Source organism: Carcharodon carcharias, chromosome 14 (assembly GCF_017639515.1).
Source record: "Carcharodon carcharias isolate sCarCar2 chromosome 14, sCarCar2.pri, whole genome shotgun sequence".
NCBI classification, from domain to species: domain Eukaryota; kingdom Metazoa; phylum Chordata; class Chondrichthyes; order Lamniformes; family Lamnidae; genus Carcharodon; species Carcharodon carcharias.
In genome coordinates, this window is record NC_054480.1 from 44,179,292 (window position 1) to 44,201,855 (window position 22,564).

A 22,564-nucleotide genomic window follows, 5' to 3' on the forward strand; every position below is an offset into this window, starting at 1 on the left:
CAATTGTTAGCAATTGCATTTGTAGGATTCTATTAAAGATGGATGCTGAAGAACCTGTGGTGTATTTCAAGCTCTTCACGCTTTTACGTCAAATTTATAACATTAGCAATTTTTCTTTTTGTTCACTGGCATTGTGCTGGATTTCCTAAATGCTGTGTAACAGACATGGTAGCAAAATTAATGTGCATAGGATTAAAAAAACAATGGCAGCATGAATATGAAATTGGCTATGAGACAGAAAGTAAGAATAGTGAAAAATAGTTATTTGAATGCATACATTTAATGGCTTGGACTTGGGCATAGGAGTCATGATTTCAAAGTTTACAGATGACATAAAACTTGGGAATGTATTGACTAATTAGAATACAAGCAGATTTCAGGTGAAATGGGCACAAGAAAAATATGTTTCCCCTATTGCTTTTCTTCCTTAAATGTCTTTTCTCAATTGTTAGCTTTTCATTTCATTGACAACAGTTATTGCTGTCTAAACATCATAAGGTTCTTGAATTCATTCTCCATACATTCCTTGAAGTCTCGCCAAACCCTAAAGCGCCAAATTCTGTTCCACAGAAGACAACTAAAGAGCTTGTGCATCCTCCCCCACCCAGTTCCATTCATACATCACATCTAATGGCACTGAAGTGTTAATTCATACCATTGTCACCTCCAGATCTCTCAAATTCTCAGCTTATCAACCTCCTTATATAAACACCACTGCCCATGCATGTCCCAATTACCTAGTGCCTTTACCTTCCCAGCTCTACTTTTGCCCCTCAACAATATTTTCAAAATCATCCTTAACAAAATTGCTCCACAACTTTGCCTCACCTCTACCTCTGCAACATCCTGCAGCTCACACCCTCAATGCTTGTAACTTTGGGTCTCTCTCTACTCCACCATTTGTGGATAATCCTTACATGTTCTCATTAAGCATGTTATCAAGTGAGATTAAACAAGATCTATTTTGAGATGCAAAACAGCTGCAGTGTTCCAGTAGAATATATTCTATGCATAAGTGGGAATGAGGCAGAGTCTAGTATCTCAAATGATAAAGTGTTGAATACCTGGGTTTGAAACCCAATGCCAACTGTTAGTTGACTGCTAATATTTGACAGGACAGTGCAAGTGAATTCTCAGGCAGGTCAACATACAGTGGCAGAAATACACCAATCTCAAAAAGAAATATTTTGCATCGCAGTCTGTTGTATCTTGATTGGTATCAGAACAATTCAAAGCTGGCTTAACTTTAATAGAGCGGTTCTTTTAAGTATGGAAGAAAAGGCTTTGGAGGAAGCAATTTTATATAGTCAACGGTATACAATTCACAACACTGACATAAACAAAATTCTCAGTTTTCAAAATGTTACTAAAGCAATTGTGATTAGATCTGGGTATGGTGCATCAACCTCACCTAAGAACACAAATGATTTTTGTTATTAACGCTCTGCATTAAAATGCAAAACATTCAAAAAGACATATCAAATAACACAAACTACAAGAACCATATTATGTTAACTCCACTGGATAAATCTTACAGAAAAAATGCTGCACGCATTGGTATATTTCAAAAAAAAGGACAAAGAACAATGAATGATATTTAAATCAGAATTTGGTCATCCTCTTGTGTGTGTCTGCTTTCTTTTGTTCTTGCTGAGCCCCTGATTCCTGAGACTTTAGATAGGATAATTGCTTCTTTGCATTAGATAACTTCTCTTCCAGATGGGAGGTTACTGCTTTGTCTCTGTAATAAAACAGTAAAGAAAACTGAAACAATAGGTTACCAAGTGACGTGCAGACTATTAATTGATTGTGGTAATAATTGACGGCTGAAATTCCTTAAAGATGGAATGAATCTTAACCCTTATTCTGCAAAGCACTGAATACTACTTCATTATACAAGTCCACCAATAGACAATTTAGGATTCAACACTGAATAAATCAAACCTTAACACAGCTTCATTCATTTGCAGTAATTTTCAATCTCTGTAGATATCAGCTAAAAATCAAAACTAAATGATTCTGCTTTATACATGTACTAAGAAATTACCCACATACAAAAAGAATGCAACTTGAATATAAATGAAAACAAAAAATGCAGGAAAAGTTTAGCAGGTCTGACAACATCTGTGGTGCTCTCCACAGATGCTGTCAGACCTGCTGAGTTTTTCCAGCATTTTTTGTTTTTGTTTCAGATTTCCAACATCCGCAGTATTTTGCCTTTATTTTAGCAACTTGAATTTATATTTTCACTTTAGTAGCAAATTGGGAGTTTCAGTGGAATCGTGCACCAACAAGGAGTTGGGGTGGGGTGGGGAAAGTTGCAAACACAATTCAGGCATATGACTCAATGCCAGGTAAAAGTAGGAGCTCTTGAGGAGATGTAACATGATGGGTGTGTTTGGAAAGGGACCTGCAGGTGGCAAGGGCATGGTGACTCTGCTATCAATGGACAGGGTGGTGTGGGAGAATTATAGCAAATCCAAATTTAGGAGAGTAGGCTGTGGGCTGGTGTGCAAGACTAGAGGAGGTTGCAAAGGTAGGGTAGTGAAGGACAGGAAGATTTGAGGATCAGGACACTGGGAAATGGGAAGCCTATGGAGGTCAGTGTAGATGGAAATGATATGTTAGCAGAGTGAACAATGGAATTTGGAGAGTGTTAGAAAAATTGAACCTAGGGCTCAATTAAGATGTGGCTGCAGATCTCAATGGTCATCGGAGTAAGGTATAGATGGAGATGGGCAAGAAACAGGAGGTTGGAGCATAAAGTCTTCAGCCAACTGTGGGATTTGCAACTCAGCCAAGAACAAAACAGGATACATGGGAGTATTTTTCACCTTCACCTTCACAGGCACCCTTGCCTGTTCAATGGAAGAATATCAATTAAGTTCCTACAATGGGTGAACTATTCTCACCAGGTTACTATCCAGGTAGTAAAGGTGAAAATTACTTCTCAGGTCTCCCCCAGGTTGCATACTGAGCAGCTGACGAACAGATGGATTTGGTGGCCGGGGAGAGGTGGGGGGTGGGGGGGGGCAGCTCGGGTTGCGTTTTAAGTGTGGATTTTCTGCCAGGAGCCGAACTGGATGACTTTAATCCTTCCAAAATTGAGCTGCATAGTCACTTTCAATGAGTTTTCTGATAACCATTTACTATCATGAACAATACAATGTATTAATAGAATCAGTCCCACCAAACTGAATTAAGCTCCAAATCATAAAACAAATCAGTAGATAAAGTACCTTCCAATATTTCTTGCAAGTGCCTCCCTAATTTTTGCAATGTCCTTTTCCGTATGCTCAATTTTTTCTGCTATTTGAAAAAGCTGGGTATTTAGAGCTTTCTTCATGCTTTTACTGCCCCTGTAACGTTCTTTGCTATTTTTTTCTCCCACGGGGAATCCAGTTTGAACTAATGAACTGCTAGTCTGTCCAGTACTTCCAAGTTTGTCATTCAAAAAGTCAAACACAGTCTGGCGAGGTTTTCTTTCTTTAACAACACGCGAGCCTCCTTCGAATTTCCTCTTGTGCTTCTTTTTGTGGAGATGGCTCAGTTTTCCATCCCGCTTGTTTTGCAGGATTTCAGCACATTGATCTAGGGATTTCCCTGGTGGTAAAACCACTGCTTGTACAGGTTCCACTCGACCGTCAGCATTTTTCCCCAAACCTAAAAAGAAACCACACCTTCCAAATCAGTTACAAGTCATTCTCTTTCAAATACAGCCAATTAAGAAGGTAAATTTGAAAGAGTAAACCATAAATAACATTTGCTTTTAAAAAAAGCATGTTCTTTATTAGTGACATTTTGTTCGCAAGACTACACCCATGTGGAAAGTCCAGAATACAGAAACTAGTAAGTAGTTCAATTTGGGACTATTCTGCATAATAGGAAATTGCTTAAACTGTAGGCACCAGGGTTAATTTTGGATCTCAGCAAAGGCATTAAACACATGGTACTTCTCTACCAGAAGCTGACACATTGACAGTAATACAGCAAGACAAGTTCATGCAGTCTTACCTTTTCCAAATTCATAGCCCAGTTTAGCCATTAATTTGGATCCTATTCCCCGAGTGTGAGCTTCCCAACCAGCAAATGAAGAGCTGCAAGCTGGAGTCCAATTTCCTACGTCCACAGAGTTTTCATCGAAGACTGTGAAATAAGATCATGGAAGGAGAACAGTTACAACACAGAACACTATTTTGATTTAACCAGAACGTTTATGGCTTCAAGATATTTGATCAAAGTAACATATTTATATACATTGCAAAATACCCCAGGTGTCTCATAGGAAGAAGTGTGGGTATTGAACAGAAAGGAGAAAAATTAGAGGAAGTGGCTGAAAGCTTGGCCAAAGTAGTATGTTTAGAATAAGGTTGCCTTTGTTGCCAATGCTGCACATGTGCTGTTCTAGTATTTTACTGCATTACATCACTAAGCAACAGAGGCAACTGCCAGGACCAAAGATGGTGCTGCTCATATTATCACGGTTTTGTTTAAGGCAACTGCCTTTAATTCCTAATTGAAACGGATTGGCCGGAGCACCTGTCAATGAAGAAGAGGGAGTCGGGCCTAGGGCAGTAAGTTTGGTCCGGGCAAGAGTAGGAACGGAGCAGGATTTGAGGGAGTGAGGAGTGGGAATGGGAGCAAGGGCAGGGAGAGTGGGAATCGGAGTGGAGCGGGCGGGTCAGGAGGAGAGGAGCAGAGCAGAGCAGGAGGGGGATTTTATTTGGAGGCTCTGTTTTGTGCTAATTGTGGGCCTGTAAAAGAAATCCTCAATAATCACTTACTAATCATTTCAAAAACAGGACTATGAGCTTTCCAACAATGTCACTGACGCATGCACAGTGGAGTATGGGCAAGCTGGGCTCAGTGGAGTGACATCATTGGATGTGCTTTCCAGAGCACATGATCAGACGGACATTGGTGGCCACCTTGCGTTGGCAAGAGTGCGTTCAAATAAATTTCTGACGGCAAAATTTAGGGAGTGGGTTCTTTAGTGATGGAACGTGGCACTCGAAAACGCTGCAGTTGACAGGAATGGAAGCCATGACGGACCAGAATATTAAAAACAGAAATTGGGATGTTAGGCTGGTGAAATGTGCAGAAGTAGTGGGAGCAAAGCTCTGGAGGGATTTCAAGACAAGGATTTTAAAATCAAAATGTTGGGGAGACAAGGTTGAGGAGTATTCTTAAAATCCACTATATTGGTTATATTTAAGAAAAGTTTTATTTTATAAACTTTTTAGACAAATCAACTGATTAACATATATAGGTAAAGTGCTTGTTGCTGAAAAGTTGATGAAAACCAATTAACCAAAATAATTTAGTATTTGGATACAATGGGCCTTAATGTGCGAGCTTCCGAATGTTGAATTGGGGCTGTACCCCAAAGATGGGTTGGGGAATCCCCTTCCGAAGCTCCCAGGTAAGGTCTGCACGGCAAATGTCCAGAAATGCAAACATTCTCTGGGCAATTGCCCTGCACTGGGAACCATCCGATAGTGCAATTTAAATCTTAAACTTTGTATGGTTCCGACTGGGTTACACCAATAATTACCCAGAAAAAGTTAGAAGGATTAAAACCACTTCTAACTTCTGGGTAATTACTGTATAGACACAGATCGCCCCACATGGGACTCCCCCCACACCCCTGACCGCCTCCCCAGCGGGGACTCCCTCCATACCTCCGAATACACCTCCCCACAGGACTTCCCCATCCTGCCAGGGACTCCCCCCACTCACAGACCAATCCAAAGGTCTCCCCCACCACCCCCCCAAATACCCCTCCACCTCCCCCCACTGGATTCCACCCCCACCACCACCAGCAGGCCCGACTCTCAACTACACCCCACCCGAGGCCTGAGCAGACCCAATCTGAGGCCTGACTACCACCCCACTCTGCCCTCCCCCAAGACCCAACCTCCTACTCCAAGGCTCAACTCACCTCCCGTCCCCGGGACCTCCCACCCCCCAACCTCCGATCTCCTTTCTCTGAGCTCCAGCCTCTGATCCCCCCACCCCCCCACCCCCCCTCCCCCAACCAACCCCCCAAAATCGTATCCACTTACCTTCTTCCTGGCCTGTGAAGGACCTTTAAATATACCTGGTTTATGGTAAGCTCGTGCCGTAAAAAATGGGGCATGGCCTCCTTCACTTTGGTTTTCCTGCTCTTTGACGCTAGGTATGCGCTGCACTGCCTGAATCTCACCTGACCTGAGTCAGTAGGTCGGGCAAGAGAGGCTGGGAAAAGAAAGTCAGGTAAGAAAGTGGGCATGAAGTGGCAATCTGATGCTGATTGCCACTCCAAGGAAGTTTTGGCCCAATTAATAAATGACAAATTAAGAGAATTAGATATTGACTTGGTCGAGTCAATTTTGGTGTTCACTGCCTGGATGGTGATCTAGCGAAGGGATCTCCTGTTCCTTACAGAACCTATTTTATTTACATTATATAAGATCAGCCGAGCTGAATGGTTCTATGATTTTCGTTTGATTGATTTCAATAAAAACCTGTGGATTCTATTCAGGGGAGATGATCTGTTCTGCCATTCTACCACGCAAACAATGAAGACAAAAATCTACCCTAGTATCTCTTCATACTGAAGAACCACAAGCCCATCTCATTCAGTGAATATAGATTAGTTTCCTAGCTACATTCAGATTTATTTGAGTGCACATTTGGAATCGGTTGCACATCTCGATATATCTGTACTGTTACATCACACACATACTGGCTGGTTCCATTATTCAATGAAAGTTAATTCTAGTCAAGAGTTTTATTCACTAACTTTCTGACAAACCTGAACATAAAATATAAACATGCTTTTAGCACATCCTCATCATTTCATCCTAGTTGCTATAACATATAGTGGATCTAGAGGGTTTAGACAAATGACTTCTTGGAAGCAGGTGGCTAACATTGTAACTCACAAGCGAACATAGTTACTTAGCAATTAATAAATATACATTTTGGTGAATGTAGAAGGCTTGGTTTGCCCAGATGAGTGTTTGGTAAAACTAAAACATATTGATGTAGCAGTCTGTTGGCATAGTGTACTTTATACAATAGCAGAGGTTACAATCCCCATAGAGACTGATAACATTTTTAAAAATTATTTGTATTCCCAGTGGCCAACTTAAAGGAATATCATGACAAGATTTCAAGTTTTAAGACTTTCACTGCAACATTGACCAAACACTACTTAGCAGGCAACTGGTATTCTAAACTACAGAAAAAATATTCCCCTTTAACTTTATTACCACCGAAAACCCCACACCGCATTTATATTTTACAACATGCTCTCCACAGGATTACAGTCTTCATAAGTCACAGTCCAGTCGCTCTCAGCTCCCAATGAATTCACTTCTCCCCATTTCATCGAGTTGTAACATCCAGTGATGTCAGTCTTCCAGGAAGTCCCAAACCCACTTCTAGCAGCACAGATCACTCTGAAGATTCCTTCCCCTGGCCACACTAGGACGAATCTTTCAGAGTCCTTAAATTCCTGCTGAGTCCATTTTCCCAGTCAAAGGACAAGCTTCCACCAGCATTCTGTATGGTAGCTAACAGAGCACAGCCTTTCCCTGATGCTCCCTGTTCCCTTGTCCCTCTCTCTCTCTCTCTCTTTTGTGCCACTAAAGCTTTGAGACTAAAAGTCTATTCACAGTTAGCACAGCTACCTTTGCCTTTGTTTCTAGGTGTGAGAATTTTACATCTTGTTCAGCAAGTCTCTTGACTTGCCCCCACAGCACACTCCCCCATCCTTTTCCCCATGGTAACCTGTTGCTGGGCAGAGTTTTGCAACCTTCTACCAACCCTCTTTCCAAAGAATTCCTCTGTTTTACCTCAAATTAACGAGACAATCCCAAAATATACTCATCTTGTGAAACCTCACATTTATAACAAAGTTCACACCCAATTTCCCAACCCTGAGACTTTCAAATTTTAATAAAAACAAAAAAATGCTAGAAAGACTCAGCAGGTCAGGCAGCATCTATGGAGAGAAACAGTGTTAATGCTTCAAGTAAAGATGACCTTTCATCAGAACTACTTCAGTTTGACAGAGAACAGAAAAAACAAGTAAAGTTCCAATCTATTCATAGGGTGGGGTATATAAATAAATAAATGGAGAATAAGTCAGCCTCAAGCACTACATCTTTGTGTGAAACACAAGACCACATGCCCTATCCGGTCAGTGATAACAATGCCTAAATTAAGATTTCAAAGTATTAACTTATACCAGAATTGAGTTTATGGAACTAAAATTTGATAGTATTCTAACTAAACAGATACTTTACATACTCTCACTAATCAACATCTCTTATTTTACAGGCAATACCTAACAATTTTTATATTGGCAATATTTTCCAAATAAAATACCTACTTCTCTTGTGAAGGAATTGTTACATTGAACACAAGAAATAGGAGCAGGAGTAAACCACATGGCCCTTTGAGCCTGCTCAGCCATTCAATAAGATTGTGGCTGATCTTGGGCTTCAACTCCATTTCCCTGCCCACTCCCCATATCCCTTAATGCAAAGAGACCAAAAATCTGTCTATCTCAGTGTATTCAATGATGGAGTATCCACAATCCTCTGGAGTAAAGAATTCTGAAGATTCTCAACCCCTTGAATGAAGTAATTTCTCCTCATCTCAGTCCTAAATGATTGGCCCCTTATCCTGAGACTGCCCTCCAGTGTCTTAGACTCCTTGGCCAGCGGAAACAATCCCTCAGCATCTTAAAGCCCCTTCAGAATTTTGTAGGTTTCAATGAGATCACCTCTCACTATTCTAAACTCCAGAGAATATAAGTCCATTTTACTCAGCCTCTCACTATCGGACAACACCCTCATCCCAGGGTCCAATTTAGTGAACCTTCGTTGCACCACCTCCAATGCAAGTATATTCTTTCATAAATGTGGAGACTAGAACTGCACACAGTATGCCAGATGCTGTCTCAATAAAACTGAACTGTAAACTAACTAGCTTTTCTACCTCTTTTAAATTCAACCAATTGAAAAAGGTAATAACTGCTCCTTCCTTAAAGGGGCACCACTAATAAACTAAAATAAAGCCCCAAAGTTTTAAAATATAAACTTATCAACTTAAAATGACATTCATGGAGGGGGTGTTGCGAAAAACCACAGGTATATCAATTAACACTATGTGCTCCCTCTCCATGTGCATCCAGCCAAGGAAAAGAGGTAAGCAATTGAGTTGAACCACCCCCTCGATCACCTGCTGCCTGGACCTGTTGGTGGCCAGCTTAGCCAGGTCCACCAGGGGTCCACCAAGCTGTCCACACCCCTCTGTATTGGGTGGTTAAAGATCAGGAGCGCAGGCAGAAATTGAGAAGCAGTCCCTTCAAAAAGTGAATGAGTGGCTGCAACCATTTTCAAAACATAAACGTAAAACATGGACTCCTCCTGACTGCAGAAATTACAAGCGACTTGAGAGTCCGTGATCGACTTAGCAACCTGATGCACAGGACTGCCCATGCAACACCTGGCGCGCCAAACGCCCAATGGACTAGATTTTCTGAAGACGACAACTGAAATTTATTTTATAGTGCTTACCATTTGCGTAACCAAGCTGCCCCTCATCCTCAGAGCTAGAAGATGAGGAAGACTCATCAGCCCGAGGTACAGGCATAATCCCATCTCCCTCCACTACAATTTCCTTTTGAAGCAAGGAATCAAATTTTACTGTAAAGTAACCATTGTCAATGTCTGAAAAACAGAAAGCATTTCTATGTATTAGACAAGTTTCATAAATATGAAATTTTCTAAAATTGCACATGGAGTTACTCATGCTGCATCCTCTCTCTATGGAATTTAACCCTGAAAAGTGTGAGGTAATACACTTTGGTAGGAGTAAGTTGACAAGGAAGTATTCAATGACCGGCATGGCACTAGGAAGTTCTGAGGAACAAAGGGACCTTGTCATGTGTATCCATAGATCTCTGAAGGCAGAGGGGCATGTTAGTGGGGTGGTGAAAAAGGCATATGGGACACTTGCCTTTATCAATCGAGGCATAGATTACAAAAGTAGGGAGGTCATGTTGGAGTTGTACAGAACCTTGGTGAGGCCACAGCTGGAGTACTGTGTGCAGTTCTGGTCGCCATATTATAGGAATGATGTGATTGCACTGGAGGAGGTGCAGAGGAGATTCACCACGATGTTACCTGAGATAAAACATTTAAGTTATGAAGAGAGGTTGGATAGACTTGGGTTGTTTTTGTTAGAGCAGAGAAGACTGAGGGGTGACCTGTTTGAGGTGTACAAGATTATGAGGGGCATGGACGGGGTGGATAGGGAGCAGCTGTTCCCCTTAGTTGAAGGGTCAGTCACAAGGGGGCATAAGTTCAAGGTGAGGGGCAGGAGGTTTAGCGGGGGGGGGGGATGAGAAAAAGACCTTTTTACCCAGAGGGTGGTGACGGTCTGAAATGCACTGCCTGGGAGGATGGTGGAGGCGGGTTGCCTCACATCCTTTAAAAAGTACCTGGATGAGCACTTGGCACATCATCATATTCATGGCTATGGGCCAAGTGCTGGTAAATGGAATTAAGTAAGTAGGTCAGGTGTTTATCACGTGTCAGTGCAGACTCGATAGGCTGAAGGGCCTCTTTTGCACTGTGATTCTGTGATTCTATCTGATCTTTGTAATCTTGATCCAACTCTTTATCTCCTCGCTCTCTTAACTCTTGCCTAACCTTAGTCAGCCCACATTTTAAACAAAAACAGAATTACCTGGAAAAACTCAGCAGGTCTGGCAGCATCGGCGGAGAAGAAAAGAGTTGACGTTTCGAGTCCTCATGACCCTTTAATTGACTGCCACATTTTAAAAATGTCCTCGATGCAAGTTGAAGCTTTAAGGTAAACATGGGTTTGAGTAGTAACCTACATTTTAATTTTTTTTTACAGCTACAAGTGTTGGCACAGTCAAAGATACAAGAGAAGCTGTTTAGCAAAGCTGGAAATGGGGCCACTGTTTCAGGTGAAGGAGTTGGGGGCTGGGGAGGAGGGATGTGATGGGGTAACAAGCTATATTTTTCAAATTATGGGGGGAAGCCAAAAAAAGAAACAAATAGCGCAGGAACAGGTCTCAAGTAAAAAAAAAAAGCATCTAACAAGGAAAAAAAGCAGTTGAGATGTAAGCAGAAACAGATGTACTTATTTGTACATTTAAAAAATGCATTTGTACTTAAAATGTTTAATAATGTCTGTTGGAAAAAGAGGTAAAAGTCAATGGGAAATAATGAAAAGTTTAGTTTTTTTAAATAAAAATTGCTTTGTTAAAAATATAACTCGTACAAGAGATCTCTAATTGCAGTCCAGGAATACTGTACCTTTCATTCTGACTTTTAGTGGATGTAGCATTGGTCTTTTTGAAATGTTAACAGTTCAACTGGTCCTAAAAATCATGGTTATTTATATAATATATTATATATATTAAAGTTCACTTTCTCACCTAGATTATGTACCAACACAGACATGTTGATGATTAGCACTTTTCCAGCAGTTAAATTGTACAAGATGAAATATGCTGATCATGACAGGAACTGTAGACGTAATAGACGTAATGCTTACCTAGGATTTTAGCTGGGTACCAAATCTCATCTTCATACTTAGCTAAACAGGGTGACCCCACCTCAAGGGAACTGAGGTCCAGTTCTTCAAACTCTCGCAGTTCAGATACAGCCACAACCTCTCCATGTGAGTATCTAGTTAGATATAATGATTTTCAGCATTGTAAACTTTCTTTTAAAATGCATATTTCTCAAAAGTCTTTCACCGCATGTTTTAGGTCAATTTTCTCTCCTTTTCTTATTCACATGCACCAGGCATCTCTAGTACCTCACACATGTGACCCAAGACAGTGAGTGATGGCAGCTTAATCAACCACATGGGGCATCAAAACCAGCATTCATAAGTGAACATTTTTCATCAGGGCCCACTGAATAAAAATAGAAAACTCTGGAAAATCTTGAGGTTAACTATAGAACTTCTTACTCTTACTCTGAGGGTACATGCCCAATACAGACTGGGAATCCATACAGAGGCCTTCCTGGTCGCCATGGCTTCATTTCATCTACAATGCATTTTTAGCCACTAATGGCAAAGGAGTTTCTACTAGAACGTTAAATGCAATTAATTTATAAAAATAAATCTTGAAAGTTGACCTTTTTTCTTAGATATTGGCAGAGTAGTTGAGACTGAAATTTTGCATGTCTAGTAGCCAGAATATCTCTTCTTTACACAAATCAAGAGATTCCAGTGTTTGTGTGAAGAACAAAGGCTGCATAATGTAGTACTCAATTCCTCCATTTAAGAGAGAGTTTACTTCAGACATCTTGTGACTGAAAATTGGTACCGCAGTAATTCAGAACTGAGTGAAACTACAATATGCCTTAGGACATAATCAAGTGCTGGATGAATATGCACAAACATAGGCACACAATTTCAATACCTGACAAGTTTTAACCCTCAAAACATTAGCAATAAATTATTAAATACAATAAATGACAGAAGTGAAATGTTACATATATTAATTCTGTATGCAATAACAGCCATGTTGCTATTAAATTACACACAATTTACAACAATTCCATTTATTAAGTCCCAATCTTTTAACAGAGGAGAAACAGATGGAAAGCAAGGGGTGGCCAAAGGCAACATTCCCAAGTAGTCCTTTTAGAAAGCCTTTAAATCTAGGGAGATAAGTAAAAAGAGGCAGTGTTTCGGGAGAGTGGAGTTGAGGCGATGATAAGATGCATTTTTATAGCACCTTTAAAATAGTAAAACATACCAGGCTGCTTCACAGAAACATAATCAAGACTAAAATTGACACCGAGCTGAAAGAGACAATTTTAGGACAAGTCACCAAAAGTACAATTAAAGAGTTTTGAAAAGCATTTCAAAGGAGAACAGATTAAATTATTGATTGTGGGGGGGAATTCCTTGGCTTAGGGCCTAAATGCTTCAAGGCACTGCTACTAATTCTATGGGGATTGAGGGGGGTACCAGGGTGGAGGATGAACAAGAGGCCAGAGTTGGAAGAATGAAGAAATCTTGAAGAGTTGTAGAATGGGAACAGGTTACAGAGACAGAGAGGGACCAGACACTTGATCAATTTGAACACAAGGTGAACACAGGCTAGTGAAAAGTGCAGTCTGAGATGGGGCAGAACCAAAGAGAGATCAAGAGTATTTTGAATGTGCTGGAGGGCAGGGGCCTATGGAGGTCAAGGGCAAGAGTGATCAGCAAGAGGGACTTGAAATTTTAAATGAAATCAAAAAAAGTGGGAACTTACTGTACAATCATGCAGACCATTAAGGCGGTAGCATGTGTAGGTAAGTTCATAAAAATAAAGGAAATGAAATCCTTGTTTTACACCTTTGAAGTACAAAACCAAAAAGACATAATGCTGGAAACATAAAAAGTTTTAGTTAGTACACCAACTGCAGCCTGGTCTGCAGTTTTGGATATCCAGTTACAGGAAGAATATCAAAGCAATAGAAAAGATGTAGCATAGATTCAGCAACATGTTATCAGGGTCAACAGCTTTCAATCACGCAGGGGAGTTTGAGAAGTTAACTTCTGAGGTCAATATGGTTAAAATGTGATCTGATTAATCTCAAGATTGTGAAGCAAATATTCTGCGAGTAAGCACAAATGCACTATAAAAATTAAAGGGAGCTTACACAAAGGGTGATTAGAAACTGATTGTTCTATTGCAAATCAGAATTCGGAACAGAGTCCATAATTTTTTTTCAAAACGGAGTTGGAGAATTGTTTGAAAAAATGTAATATCCAAGCGGGATGGGAAGCGAGCAGGAGAATGGAATTAGATCATGTGGTTCATATCAAGAAAAATATTGGTGCAGGTTTGAAACTCTAAATGGCCTGTTTCTGTGCATTACATCCTATTAGGGGAAAAGATGTGACTCCAGAATTTTGGATGAGTTGGAGTTTGCGTACAAGGAAACTTAAAATCAACAAGAAAGGCTTTAGGAAAGTTGAATTAAAGTGTGGACAAGGATTTCAATGACAGTGGGAGTGATGCAAAGGCAGAGAGGGGTAATAATGCAGAGGTGCAAGTTGTGGATGATGGATAGGTATGGTGTTTATAGTTTAATCAAGGATTTTACAAGACATTAAGGTTTTACACATACTCAGCTAGCACACTATGTATATGCCTGTGACAGGATAAAGGCAGGGGCAAGATACAGAGTTTTTGGCAGGAGCCAAATAAAATAACATTGGTATTCTCAATGCTCAACTGCAGGAAGTTCCAACTCATTCACAACTTATCAGATAGTCTGACAGTGAGACGGTGATCATGAAAATCCAGGATCAAAATCTTGAAACTCCCTCCCAAACAGCATTGTGGATATACCGACACCACATGGACTACAGCGGTTCAAAAAGGCACTCACCACCTTCTCAAGGGCAATAAATGCTGGCCTAGCCAGCAATGCCCACATCCTATGAATGAATAAAAAAAAATCAAGGGTGATAGTGAAGAGGTAGCATCGATGTTAAAGCTGCTGCATGTCACTAAGTACAAAGATTAAAGAAAGGACCAAAATAAGGACTGTGTGGTATTCCAGCAATGAAAGGAGAAGCCAATACTAGGGGTGTTCTGGCTATACTGGGGCAAGTGGAACCATGCATGAGTAATCCAAAGGTGGAGCTCACAGAAGCAATAGTTGAAGTTGTTGACCATGTCAAATGCCATGAGGAAGTTAAGCAGCAATAACATGTTAAAGTTGCAATTGCAAAGGATAAACCAGGACATTCTCAGTGGTTTAAAGGGAAGCCTTCCTAACTGGATTCAAAGGGAGAGATGAACAAGGAACTTTGGTGGCAATGGCATATTCAAATAACTTAGAGAAAAGAGGTGACCAGACAGTTTGAATGAACAGTGGAATTTGTAACATAATTTGAGAAAGGGGGCAATGACCACAATCTTGAAGGTAAGACATCATTCTACTTTCTGAAGGAACCATTAACAAGTTAGTTAGCAAGATTGTTGAATGGAGAAAGGAACGAGGAATTATGTACAGCAGAAATTGGGGCTAACGGCTGGGGTGATAGGAAGAAGCTACAGAGTGATAAGAGAACTGAGCAGAAGTGGGGGAGTAGCTAAGGGAAGCTATGGACAAGATAGGAAGTAGCAGCTGAGAAAGGCATGAAGTGAGCAGCAATTTTAAAGAGATAATTCAAATGTGTTAAATATATAGGTTGCTACTGTTTTGTCTTTCACGTTGAAAGAATACCTAGATAATTGTGTTATATCATTTCCTGTACAACACAGAAAGATCAACTGAAACACATAATTTTTTTGTATTAGTAAAGAATAATTTGATATGGATTAAAATAAAATTTTTACCAATTTTCACTAATTTAACTCCTGGAATTTATCAATGTTAATTTGTTAATTTTAAAAATCCTCTTGAATTTACGGCAAAACACATTTTCCATTGTTTCCTTACAAAAACACAGATCTGGAGATGCACACATTTCATCCATGACATCAATACAAATATTAGCCGCTGCATTAGTCATGCTCAAATGATGCATGTGCAACTTTGAACTTTATTTGCCTTCAAAAAAAATTAAGACTATGAGATGGGGATTTTCTTTTAAAGGGACCTGGATCATATTTAGCTAAGATGAGTGTTAGATTCTTTAAATTGCAACAAACATTAATCTTTCACTCCTAGCTACATTTGAAGCAAAATCCAATTTAGTACCTACAATATTATAAGAGCGAAATACTGTGGATGCTGGAGATCTGAAATAAAAACAAAGTGCTGGAAAAACTCAGCAACTTTGGAGAGAGAAACCCAGTTAACGTTTCAAGTCCAATACGATTTTTCTTTGGAACTTTAGTACCTACAGTGCTTAGCATATGCTTTATAAAATTAACCAGTACATCTTTCAACTTTTTGAAAATTTAATCATTTTCTAATCTGCATTTTTCTTAACTTATCTTCCAAGATGCCCTTCAAATTTGCGCAACTTCCTTCACTTGGAACACTGGACAGTCAAGACAAAGGATGTTGTTGAATATTTAGCAGATTGAAGGTGCTCACAAAGTCAACAGAGACTACAGTGGCTGTCCTTATTTCCTGCTACAGAGTAGAATGCAACTATATATTTTTTCATGGCTTTATATTTTAAAATTGTCCACCAACTAGAAATGTTATCGCATTAAGTCCAAGCCTGCTACATATCAAGTGGTACATTCAAATGATTTTTAAAAAATATCTGACAATCCCCAAAATAGGGAAGATAGTGGTAATGTCATTGGAATAAGCAAGAGGCCCAGGCTCTGGTAGCAAATGCTCTTGGGGCAAGGGTTCAAATCCCAAGTCAGCTGGTGGAATTTAAATTCAATTAATAAATCTGGAACACAAAGCTTGTCTCAGTAATGGTGGCGATGAAACTATCATATGGTTCACTAATGTCCCTTAGGGAACAAAATCTGCCATCTTTACCTGGACTGGTCGGCCTGTGATTCCAGGTCCACAGTAATGTGGTTGACTCTTAATTGTCTTCGCAAACCACTCAGTTCAAGGGCAATTAGGGATGGACAACAAATGCTGGCCTCGCCAGCGATGCCCACATTCTATGAAATAATAAATTTAAATATGGCATCCTGTCTCTCTCTTTATAGATATTGGTAGACTTGTTTATTTCTAGCATTTTTGTGTTATTTTTTGGATTTGTTTTGAAGGTCAATCTTTGGAGTACTGAAACAGTTTCATGTTTAAATAGGTTTACAGTTGTACACTATTTACATTTTCTTAGTGTTCAGTTCTGCTGTTCTTAAAGTACCAGATCCAGTTAAACTTTATTAAATAGAAATTAAGGCACAAAAACAGGACATTTGGCCCAACTAGCCCATTCCACTATTTATGCTCCACTTGAGCTTCTCTCTCATCCTTGATCTCATCCCATCAACATATTCTGCGGAAATCTTTGGTCTGTCTGCAAGCATGGCCCAGACCTTCCTGTCACTTGCCATTTCAACACACCACTCTGCTCTCAGGCCCACATGTCCATAAGACCATCAGACATAGGAGCAGAAATTAGGCCATTCGGCCCATCGAGTCTGCTCCGCCATTCAATCATGGCTGATAAGTTCCTCAACCCCATTCTCCCGCCTTCTCCCCGTAACCTTAGATCCCCTTACCAATCAAGAACCTATCTATCTCCATCTTAAATACACTCAATGACCTGGCCTCCACAGCCTTCTGTGGCAATGAATTCCATAGATTCACCACTCTCTGGCTAAAGAAGTTTCTCCTCATCTCTGTTCTAAAAGGTCTTTCCTTTACTCTGAGGCTGTGCCCTCAGGTCCTAGTATCTCCTACTAATGGAAACATCTTCCCCACGTCCACTCTATCCAGGCCTTTCAGAATTCTGTAAGTTTCAATCAGATCCCCCCTCATCCTTCTAAACTCCATCGAGTATAGACCCAGAGTCCCCAAACATTCCTCATATGTTAAGCCTTTCATTCCTGGGATCATTCTCATGAACCTCTTCTGGACCCTCTCCAGGGCCAGCACATCCTTCCTGAAATACGGGGCCCAAAATTGCTCGCAATATTCTAAATATGGTCTGACCAGAGCTTTATAAAGCCTCAGCAGCACATACCTGCTTTTATATTCTAGTCCTCTTGAAATAAATGCCAACATTGCATTTGCCTTCCTAACTACCGACTCAACCTGCAAGTTAACCTTAAGAGAATCCTGGACTAGGACTCCCAAGTCCCTTTGCACTCCAGATTTCTGAATTCTCTCACCATTTAGAAAATAGTCTATGCCTCTATTCTTCCTACCAAAGTGCATGACCTCACACTTCCCCACATTGTATTCTATCTGCCACTTCTTTGCCCATTCTCCTAATCTGTCCAAATCCTTCTGCAGCCTCCCCGCCTCCTCAATACTATCTGTCCCTCCACCTATCTTTGTATCATCTGCAAACTTAGCCAGGATGTCCTCAGTTCCTTTATCTAGATCATTAATGTATAAAGTGAAAAGTTGTGGTCCCAACATTGACCCCTGTGGAACTCCACTAGTCACCGGCCACCATCCTGAGAAAGACCCCCTTATCCCCACTCTCCCTCCTGCCAGACAGCCAATCTTCTATCCATTCTAGTACCTTGCCTCTAACACCATGGGCTCTTATCTTACTGAGCAGCCTCCTGTGCGGCACCTTGTCAAAGGCCTTCTGGAAGTCCAAGTAGATAACATCCATTGGCTCTCCTTTGTCTAACCTACTCGTTACCTCCTCAAAGAATTCTAACATTTGTCAGGCATGACCTCCCCTTGATGAAACCATGCTGACTCTGCCCGATTTTACCATGCACTTCCAAGTATTCTGAAATCTCATCCTTAATAATGGACTCTAAAATCTTATCAATGACCGAGGTCAGGCTAATCGGCCTGTAATTTCCCATCTTTTGCCTCACTCCCTTCTTAAACAGGAGGGTTACATTCGCGATTTTCCAGTCCTCTGGGACCCTCCCTGACTCCAGTGATTCCTGAAAGATCACCACCAACGCCTCCACTATCTCTTCAGCTATCTCCTTCAGAACTCTGGGGTGTAATCCATCTGGTTCAGATGATTTATCCACCTTCAGACCTTGCAGTTTTCCTAGCACCGTCTCTTTGGTAATGGCCACCATACTCACCTCCGCACCCCCCCCCCCCCCCCCGAACTTTGGGGATGTTACTCGTGTCTTCCACCGTGAAGACTGACGCAAAGTACCTATTCAGTTCCTCCGCCATTTCTTAGTTCCCCACTACTATTTCTCCAGCGTCATTTTCCAGCAGCCCAATGTCCACTTTAGCCTCTCTCTTACCCTTTATATATCTAAAAAAAAACTCTTGCAATCTTCTTTTATATTACTGGCTAGTTTACCCTCATATTTAATCTTCTCCCTCCTTATTTCTTTTTTAGTTGTCCTCTGTTGGTCTTTGTAGGCTTCCCAATCCCCTGGTTTCCCACTGCTCTTCGCCACATTGTATGCTTTCTCTTTACCTTTTATGCTGTCCCTGACTTCCCTTGTCAGCCATGGTTGCCTCGTCCTCCCTTGAGTATGCTTCTTCTTCCTAGGGTGAATTTTTGCTGTGTCTCCTAAATTACTCCCAGAAACTCCTGCCATTGCTGTTCCACTGTCTTTCCTGCTAGGCTCATCTCCCAGTCAGTTCTGGCCAGCTCCTCCCTCATGCCTCTGTAGTTGCCTTTATTCAACTATAATACCGTTACATCTGAGTCCAGCTTTTTCCTCTCAAATTGCAGGGTAAATTCTATCATATTATGGTCAATTCCTCCTAAGGGTTCCTTTACCTTAAGCTCCCTTATCAAATCTACCTCATTACACATCATTAAATCTAGAATTGCCTGTTCCCTAGTGGGCTCCACTACAAGCTGCTCCAAAAAGCCATCTTGTAGACATTCTACAAATTCCTTTTCTTGGGATCCACTACCAACCTGATTTTCCCAGTCTACCTGCATATTGAAATCCCCCATGATCACTGTAACCTTGCCTTTCTTACACGCCCTTTCTATCTCCTGATGTATCTTGTGCCCCACATCCTGACCACTGTTCGGAGGCCTGTACATAACTCCCATTATGGATTTTTTACCTTTGTGATTTCTCAACTCTACCCACACAGATTCTACATCATCTGACCCTACATCGTTTCTTGCTATCAATTTAATTTCATTTCTTGCTATCAATTTAATTTCATTTCTTACTAACAAAGCAGCCCCACCCCCCTCTGCCAACCTGCCTATCTTTGATAGGATGTATATCCTTGGATATTTAGTTCCCAGTCCTGATCCCCTTGCAGCCATGTCCTCGTGATGCCCACCACATCATATCTGCCAATTTCAATCTGCGCCACAAGCTCATTTACCTTATTTCGTATACTGCATGCATTCAGATACAACAAAACAGATGCTTGAAGTTAGATTTTTAGCCCTTTCCAAACACTGTCCTTTTTTGTGTTCTGGAGAATTTAATAGCCTCTCCTGGGCTCTCCTTTCTTTTCAGTTTTTTCATAATTTTCCATGAAGTTAAATCCACCCCCCACACGCTAACCTGCTGCTTTGTTTCCCATTAGTCATACTTCTTGGGAGTTTTACCCTTCCCCCCAACTTTCTAGTTTAAAGTCCTGTTGACCACCAAATTTACACTTTTCGCTAGAACATTGGTCCCAGATCGGTTCAGGTGGAGACCGTTCTAACGGTACAGATCCCTCCTGTTCCAATACTGATGCCAGTGCCCCACAAAATGGAACCCCTCTTACCTGTCCTTGGCCTGCTGCAATGTTCCAGTGGAGCCCAACGCAAACTGGAGCAACAGCACTTCATTTTCCGATTATGCACTTTACAGCATTCCAGACTTAACACTGAGTTCAACAACTTCAGACTATGAACTCTCTCCTCCATCCTCGCCCACTTTTTTATACCTTTTTATCAATATTCATTTTTTTCATCCACATTTTTATTTTTGTTTTTATTCATTGTTTTATCACCACCTTTTATCCTATTTTCAATCTTTTCCCCCCACCTCAAACACACAGGGGCCATCTATCACTCATTCATGTTGTTCTTTCCAGAGTACTTACCCTGGCCCTGCTATTACATATTCTGCATTCTTACCTTAATGCCACTATCAGCAACTCCTTTAGCCCTTACCATTACCATTAACACCCCTTTTGTCCTTTTGCTCATGACATCTTTATCAATCTCTCCTTTGCCCCCACCTATCGCTGGCCTTCTATCGAACTTCATCTGCTCCATCCCCCTTAAACAGTATAAAGTTCATCACATTTTTACTTCTCTTTAGCTCTGAAGAAGAGTCATACAGACTCGAAACGTTAACTGTTTTTCTCTCCACAGATGCTGTTAGACCTGCTGCGTTTTTCCAGCATTTTCTATTGTTGTTTCAGATTTCCAGCATCTACAGTATTTTGCTTTTAACATATACCTCTATTCCTTTCTCCATCATGTACTTATCGAACTTAAAAGAATCCATGCTATTTGTCTCAACTACTCTTTGTGGTAGCAAGATCCACATTGTGCCAACTTTCTGGGTAAAGAAGTTGTTCCTGAATTTTCTATTAAATATATGAGTGTTCAGCTTACATTTATGGGCCATAGCATTTAATTACCAGGAGCAAAGAAAATATCAGAACCAAAGCCATAAATACCATTGCCTTATGTTTGCATCACTTTTGCCGTCCAGGGCTTATTCTGTCTTGTCTTAAATTTCCAAACTTTTGGTACTTTTTTCCATGTGTACACTTCTTAATCTCACGCCCAGCTTGTGTTTTAACTCCTACTTCTGTCTCCCAGCTCCTTGTACTTCATGGGATGATCTTTTGCACCAAAAGAAACATTAAAGAGCATCTTTCGTGTTCTCAGGGCCTCCCCCTCCAAATATTTTCCCTAGGTTTATCTTTTCAAACCCTCTCTCAGCTCTCCCTCACTCAGCCTTCCTCAGTTACCTGCAGGAATCCAGGAAGCGGCAGCTGCCACTCAGGTAGAAGGGACAGGGCTTCATTGCTCTCTGGGTCGGGTGGATCCACAGGACACGGACCCTGGGCTCAGGTGGCTGCTCACTCTCCACACCCACCACCATGGCGTTGTGATACTGCAGCGGCCCCCAAACAGGACGGTAGGGAGCCCGGACTTTGGTGCCGCTGATCTCCTCGGCCTCCTCCGGCTCCCGGCTCTGCTCGGCGGCCTCCCCCTCGCCCAGGGCCGCCTGGAAGGCGGCGTACTCGGCGTCCAGCAGCTGAGCTCCGGGGCCGTCCTCGGGCCGCGGGGAGGAGGCCTCCCGGTGCAGCTGCTCCAGGAGCTGGCTCTTGCGGACCGACAGGAGGCTGGACTCGGTCAGGGCGATCAGCTGCTGCAGGTCGGCCTGGAGCTGGAGCAGGTCGGCCTCGGCCTCAGCCTCGGCTCCGGCTCCCAACGCCAGCTCCACCTGCTGCAGCTGGGCCTTGTAGACCTCGATGGCCGCCTCCAGACTCGCCTCGTCCATGGCCAGTACTCCAGAGCCGGACCGAGAGCCGTCAGACAACCTGAATTCGCACCGCCATCCCCAACAACACAGCACTCCGGAAGGAGAAGGCAGTGAGCAGCCTCTGACCTGTAGCTGACTGCCCCTAGGCTGGGTTTACACTGCTCACCCTCTGGAGAAATGGTGATGTTCCAATGGTCAGGAGCAAGGAAAATAACAGAGCCAAAGCCATAAAACCCAATTGTCTTACATTTGCAAAAAGTTGCAGCATAATTCTTGCTGCCCAAGGCTTGTTCTGTTCTTTTTATTTATTCCCAAACTTTTGGGGGGTTTTTTTCACGCACATTTTTAATCTCTGCCCAACCTGTGTTGCAATCCCGTTATTTTTCCTACTTCTATCACCCGGTTCCCTCTGCATCTCATGGGATGATCTTAGTGCTTTTTAATGGCCTATTTCTTATTCTCAGGACTCCATCAAATTTAATCAGTCAGTGATTTTTTTTAAAAGTATAGTTTTGA

The 22,564-nt window shown here is 41.5% G+C and overlaps 1 protein-coding gene across 2 annotated transcripts; it reads right to left on the reverse strand.

The window, feature by feature from the left end:
* Positions 1 to 1,283: 1,283 nt before the first annotated feature.
* On the reverse strand, positions 1,284 to 22,180 carry zgpat (zinc finger, CCCH-type with G patch domain). 2 transcript variants are annotated; one of them, XM_041205106.1, is made up of 6 exons: positions 21,531 to 22,179; positions 11,587 to 11,720; positions 9,573 to 9,725; positions 4,015 to 4,146; positions 3,240 to 3,663; positions 1,284 to 1,741 (listed from the first exon to the last, which is right to left on the reverse strand). In XM_041205106.1, the coding sequence occupies exons 1-6, from the start codon at positions 22,064 to 22,066 to the stop codon at positions 1,603 to 1,605; spliced, it is 1,518 nt and encodes a 505-aa protein (XP_041061040.1). In that variant the 5' UTR covers positions 22,067 to 22,179; the 3' UTR covers positions 1,284 to 1,602. The 2 variants fall into 2 exon arrangements, with proteins under 2 accessions (XP_041061040.1, XP_041061041.1); XM_041205107.1 differs by lacking the exon at positions 9,573 to 9,725 and having other exon boundaries at positions 21,531 to 22,180.
* Between the last annotated feature and the right edge of the window lie 384 nt (positions 22,181 to 22,564).

Excerpts from the sequence above, each read along its gene's own strand:
- zgpat (XM_041205106.1), bottom strand. The coding sequence starts at position 22,066 with ATGGACGAGGCGAGTCTGGAGGCGGCCATCGAGGTCTACAAGGCCCAG. Across the intron at positions 11,721-21,530 it reads CGCTTCCTGGATTCCTGCAG|ATACTCACATGGAGAGGTTG; the intron begins GTAACTGAGGAA and ends ATATCTAACTAG. Across the intron at positions 9,726-11,586 it reads GTACCCAGCTAAAATCCTAG|ACATTGACAATGGTTACTTT; the intron begins GTAAGCATTACG and ends TCTGTTTTTCAG.